The sequence below is a fragment of the Papaver somniferum genome, chromosome 7 (genome assembly GCF_003573695.1).
Source record: "Papaver somniferum cultivar HN1 chromosome 7, ASM357369v1, whole genome shotgun sequence".
In the NCBI taxonomy this organism is placed as follows: domain Eukaryota; kingdom Viridiplantae; phylum Streptophyta; class Magnoliopsida; order Ranunculales; family Papaveraceae; genus Papaver; species Papaver somniferum.
In genome coordinates, this window is record NC_039364.1 from 52,748,569 (window position 1) to 52,755,162 (window position 6,594).

The 6,594-nt window shown below is 37.2% G+C and overlaps 1 protein-coding gene across 1 annotated transcript; it reads left to right on the forward strand.

Moving 5' to 3' along the window:
• Positions 1–2,078: 2,078 nt before the first annotated feature.
• Positions 2,079–5,333, forward strand: LOC113297304 (metacaspase-1-like). The gene is made up of 5 exons (XM_026545740.1): positions 2,079–2,741; positions 3,187–3,517; positions 3,681–3,801; positions 3,939–4,151; positions 5,107–5,333. The coding sequence occupies exons 1-5, from the start codon at positions 2,369–2,371 to the stop codon at positions 5,164–5,166; spliced, it is 1,098 nt and encodes a 365-aa protein (XP_026401525.1). The 5' UTR covers positions 2,079–2,368; the 3' UTR covers positions 5,167–5,333.
• Positions 5,334–6,594: the final 1,261 nt, after the last annotated feature.

Here is a 6,594-nt window from a genome sequence, read left to right on the forward strand (position 1 = left end):
AAGAGGTATCTAGTTGAGAACTCTGCCAACCTCCTATGTAGATTTTGCAACCAACAAGAAGAGACCACAAACCATATTCTACTTCATTGCATCTATGTGTACGCCATCTGGAACTATTTTCTACAATACCCCAAGATAAGCTTAGTTTGGCCATAAAATACAAAGGTGTGTCTGGATGGATGGAAAAGAAAATTAGACAATGAGAGACAACAATTCATATGGAATCACTTACCTCAAGCAATCTGGTAGGAATTTTGGCTGGAAAGGAATAAAAGGGTGTTCCGTAACAAGGCACAAGATGAAGCTAACGCAATCATAGCAGTTAAAGCTTTGCTATACCAATGGGGTTTGCCTGATAAGGAGTTTGGGGGTCTGTTTTTTGATGATTTAGTTTGGTGTTGGAAAGATAAAATTTACGGATAAGACTTTTTAAGCCTTGGTGTATGTGTTTGCTGCTTTGTTTTCTTTGAGAGTTTTCTAGTCATCGCAACTATGAAACTCTCTTCTCTAGCGTCTTTATGTAATGCAATTTTTTCCTTTGTGCCTCCTCGGCACCCGATTAATCTATCTTAACCATTTCTCAAAAAAAAAAAAAAATCTCCGATTACTTTCTCATATTTAATAGATACTCACGTATATATCACGCATCACATGTTTTCGGTTCTCCTTCGGAAGAAATCACGTACGTAGCAAATTCCAAATCCTAAATATAATGAAAATACAAAGATCAAATTCTAAAAAAGACTCACTAATTTCAAAACCCAACAAGTGCTTCTTCATTCTCTTTGACTACCTAAGATTAGTGGTACTAGATTTACTAGCAACTGCAAAATATTATGCTTGAGTCGATATGGAATTCACCAAGTACATCATAATTCATCATATTTGCTACGTGTTTTTCTAAAAAGCTCTATACCTAATCTTCAAGTCCAATGGTTGTTGTAACTTTATTAATTGATATACACATCCAGTTGATTTGAGTTTTGGAATAAAGTTTAATCAGAAACTGTACAAAGATCTATCGGCGTGGAATAAGGATCTAGGTTTAGGTAGAACAGGGAAGAAGATTCGTTAGGCAAAAACTTAACTTCATTATTTCAAGGAACAATTTGGACATCTTGTGTAAATGTTACAGAGTCAATGCCTCCTTGGTAATTTTGTATCCCTCCTTTTAATCTTTCCCTCCTCAAATCCATTCTTTCCCTCCTATTAACAAAACTCCTAATTTAGATAGAGTTGCACAAAAGTTGATTTTTGTGATATGGATGGGATTTAGAGAAAAGTGGGATAGGAAATAGGTAAAACCTAAGAGCAATTGCAGTTTTGTTGCTATAAGTCATATATGGCAACAAATCCAATCGCACTCCTAGCTGCTATAAGTTCGATATTTTTATATTCTCAAACCCGGTGTTTATATATGGAAACTTTTTATGGCAAATCTCATATATAGCTTCACGCATTTATAAAGCGCGTGGACAACAAACGAAGTCATAAAATACGTTGAACAATAATCTCTTTTTAAGTTTATGTTTCATTAATATAACGACACTTACGAATCTGTGCGAATTGAAAGTAGTTTAAGAATACGTTTATTGAAACGTATACTTTAATAACATGTGACTTGGACGCAAGCTATAGTTGCGTCTCAATGGATTTCACCCATCTTCTTATAGAAAGCATTTGAACTGGGACGCGGTTTATGGTGTCGTTTGACTAAAATGAATTATAGAAAATGTTTATCATATAAACGGTTTATTAAACCCCGTGGTGTAATGGACGAAATTATAAAATACATTTATATTGTACAAATACTTTGATTACGTTTCTCCTGAAACGGTGATATTGAGTACGTTGATTTGTTTCCCACTACGTCGCATACCAAATTGCTAAGCCAAAAAAGCCATATATGACTTGAGATTTTGAGAGTATAGTAATTCAACGCTGCAGTTGCTCTAAAAATCTATGATGGCTCCCAAAAAAGTGAAAAGTCAGGAAGGTCGCGCGGCATCACTGTTGGGCCCAAACCCAAAAATGACCGGTTCCTTAACAAAGAGAGAGGCTGTGATTCTTAAGAATACGAACTTTGGACTTTGAGAATCGAAGGATTCGTCAAAAGCGTGTTACACAAAAAAAGAAACAAACAAGTAGCAGAATTGTTTCTCCGCTGAAATTCAACAACTCCGCCATCTCCAACTACCTCAATTATCTCATCAATACCCCCTTATTTTTCCTTGTAATCCAAACAATTCATCAATCACCACCAAACTTGATAGCAGCCTAATTTAAGAAGCAACCTAAATTCTCCCTTTTCATCCAAAATCATAGAATTCTTCCATATATTTCTCAAGAAAAAAAAAACAAAACAAAAATGTATGGAAATAATATGATGTTAATAAACTGCAGCACTTGTCGAACACCACTTCAAATTCCACCAGGTGCAAATGCATTAAGATGTGCTTTATGTCAAGGAATAACTCAAATTTTAGATCCAAGAGCTGTTCCACCTCAACCTCCTACTTCTGCCTCTCATAATCAATACCCACCACCCCCATCACCCTATAATCATGCTCCACCTGGTCCACCTCCTAATCCTCATGGTCGTAAAAAAGCTGTGATTTGTGGTATTTCATATAGATATTCCAGACATGAACTTAAAGGTTGTATTAATGATGCTAAGTGTATGCGTTATCTTCTTATTAATCGATTCAAATTTCCTGAAGCTTCGATTCTTATGCTCACCGGTATGTATAATTTCATCATCTTTCTAAACTTTTTATTCTTTAGTGTCTTCATTTTGATTATTGTTGATCTTAGCTTGACTCTGTAGTTTGGTATTGATATAAAATTGACTAATTTTAAGGATATTATTATGGTAAAGTGAACTCCAAAAAGTAATTTAAAAGGAACTATTGCTTAGAGTCAAGTCACTGGTAAAAGACAGTCATTTAGAAGTGCATGTTTTGTAGGTCTAGAGTTAAATGCTGGAAGCTGTTGAGAAGTGCATGTTTTGTAGGTCTAGACTGGTGCTGCGTACTCTTGTTCAAGCCTTTGTTCCTTAAACTTGTCTAGTAATCTAGTAAATGAACAAGGTTTCTCATGATATGGTACTTGAGAATCATAACTGAATTGTTAGATTGCATTTACCCTTTGAAAATGCATGGAATTAATTTGGAAGTTGTTTTGTAGAGGAAGAAACTGATCCATTAAGACTTCCAACTAAGCACAACTTGAGGATGGCTATGTATTGGCTTGTTCAAGGCTGTCAACCAGGAGATTCGCTTTTGTTTCACTATTCAGGTCATGGTTCACGACAAAGGAACTACAATGGAGATGAGGTTGATGGTTATGATGAAACCCTTTGCCCCCTGGACTTTGAAACTCAGGGAATGATAGTGGATGATGAAATCAACGCAGCAATTGTCAGACCACTTATCCGCGGTGTGAAGCTTCATGCAATAATAGATGCTTGCCATAGTGGCACAGTACTAGATTTACCATTCCTCTGCAGAATGGGCAGGTTAATTTTTAGTCCATATTCGTAGTGCATTTACTTGAAAATATCTATTTCTTATTAGCTAATAAAGGGAAGCGACATCCGGTGATACCGTTTTTTAGTCCTTACAATTAATGTTGTGTTTTTTGTTCTATTTTATTTATGTCAAAATAAATTGTTGCTGTAGAGATGGAAGGTATATGTGGGAGGACCACCGTCCTAGGTCAGGTTTGTGGAAAGGAACCGCTGGTGGGGAGGTTGTCTCGTTCAGTGGTTGTGATGATCATCAAACCTCTGCAGATACTTCAGTGAGTTGTGCCTGTAAACTGAACATTTTTCTTTTATCACATTTCTGCTATGTGTCCTAGGCTTCTAATTGGCTACCAGTTAACTTTATCTGTATGGCTATAACTAACAATTCAAGCTAACGCTTTTATGCGGACAGGCTTTATCAAAGATTACTTCAACAGGTGCAATGACGTTTTGTTTCATCCAAGCACTTGAGCGTGGACATGGGGCTACATATGGTAGCATACTGAATTCAATGCGGAGTACCATCCGAAACACCGGTACTGGTAATGACCTTGGTGGTGGTGCGGTAACATCAGTCCTCTCTATGCTTTTAACAGGAGGTAGTCTTGGTGGCGGGTTGAAACAGGTATTTTGCTTCACTTTTTAATAGTTTTTTTGTTTATTACGATTATGTCAGAATGATCAACGAACTCACTACAATAATAAAGCGAGTATCCACATGAAATACTCGAACATGAACCTCGAATTTTTTTACTGAAGATGCCATATTCACAAAAAGCTGTGTTTAACAAGAACTTAGATGGTGTTGCACAAGAATCAAACTGTTGGTTCTTAAAAAATAATAATTAGGGCTTATCCCTGCGAGAATCAGCAGCGAAAATTGCATGTATTTAGTATCAATGCAGGTAGCTGGCAGGTTTATCCGTGTTCAAACATGCTTGGAACTTCTAGATGCCATTTGAAATACTGCCTATGTGATTGACATGGATGTGTGGTTTTCTTGGTCATGCTTAAATAGCTATACTTGTTTGGTCAACTTGCTTGGAACTTCTAGATGCTATCTTAAATATTTCCTGGTTTGCCATGACCTCTCTCTACATTTAGGAACTGTGTTCTTATTTTAATGATAAAGTCATCACTTTAGAACATGTAAGTACCATAAACTTCTATTGTGTAAGTATATAGCATCTTATGTTCGGTGATGGAAATTACCTTGTTTGGTCAACTTGCTTGGAACTTCTAGATGCTATCTTAAATATTTCCTGGTTTGCCATGACATCTCCTCTTCATTTCTGTTCTTATTTTAATGATAAAGCCATCACTTTAGAACATGCAAGTACCATAAACTTCTATTGTGCAAGTATATAGCATCTTATGTTCGGTGATGGAAATTACCTTGTGACAGTTTAAGAAGAAGCCAAATTTGTTCTCAAGTATCAAATTTCCATTCTTGGTCATTGTTCCCATTCTTAACCAGTGAATCCTGCTAGTATTAGTAGTTTGCATATGTTTGTCGAGTCCATTGTACTGTATTTGTTAAGAGTTTAAAACTCGTCTTGTTCTATTGTATTTTTTTACAGGAGCCGCAGTTGACAAGCTGTGAAGCATTTGATGTTTACACAAAGCCATTCGTCCTATGATTTTGTTTACCTATCTCTCTTATTTAATCTTCAATATGGCCTCTTTAAAGCTCAATTTGGTGTTAGTCTGGGTGTACAGTTTCAGCCAAACACTAGTGGTTTTCTTTCTCTTCTCTTTTATTTATACAGTTGGTTCCCTTGCTGGTTTATGTAAGCTATTTTTAGTACTCCTTGTGTACACATATATCTCACTATCAGACACGTGTATATAAAAAGATACGTGGAAAGCATGCAGGCCAAGACATCAAAACATGATGCGCTGCGAAACACCGAATAAACCCCGATGAGTTACTTTATCTCATCCCCAAAAGAAGCTAAGATCAACGGTGGAGAGAAAGTTAGCTGACACGGACGTGACAGGGGCAGAAGACACTTGTCTGACACGAGCAGACCTCTCAACTACCCGCATTAAACACTCTGAGCAGTGTACGTGTCGATCAACCTGTGGAACGAGCGAGGATATATCTGCGGGATCAAGGGGCAAACACAGACCTCTGCGTGATAGACGCAAGAACACAAGAAGATCAGGTTTCAACGGCCTTCAGAGATGGGTCCCACATTCTAACCTTATAAATACCCCTTCTCCACCAAGAGGAAGGGGGATCGGAAAAATCAGGAAGGGAAGGAGAGAGAGAGATTGCAAGTGTAAGTTAATCCTTTAGAAGAGAGAAACATGTAAACCCAAAAGTCATTCGACTACTTGTGTAACCGTGAAGAATATAGTAAAACAACAAACCCCGTGGACGTAGGCCTTAGTGCTGAACCACGTAAACCTCGGTCTTGTTTACATTTCAACACTTTATATTTGTCTAACCCCATGGATCTTTACTTATACGTTTTGCTTTCTTTGTTTTTACCTATATCCCGTGCGCAAACGCCTCGCATGGAGTTGTTAGATGAGGCTATGATAAACCCGAAGGTTTTGAGCCAAGGAATCAACACTAGGATATCATCATCACAAATCTCTCTAGATTACGATGATTGGTTGTGAGCATTCCGATGCCTTCGTGATTTGTGTGTTCACAATTTGGCGCTAGAAACAGGGACTTTGTCCCGGTAAAAGATTTATCTTGTCCTGTGATTTCATTTTAAATTGGCATATGATTGCTCTGATTTATCAGCTCGGACCGTATAGATCATTTGTTAACTGTATTGTATTCAAAAACCCACCTATTATCTTCGATAAGATTTATTGTTTTAATCCGTGGATTTACGATTTTCTTTAGATCTCGTGCGAACCCGTCTCTCTGGGGGTTTTCGTAGTTTTTATACTTGCATTTTTAAAAGGATCTCCTTTAATAAAGCTTTAACCCGTGTATTGTAACTCGTGTGTATTAATCCTCTCCTGGAAGAAGATATTTCGCCAACTAACCCGATTCACGCGGATATTCCCGTTTTTCGTTTGAAATTCCTTGTGCAGAAAGAACG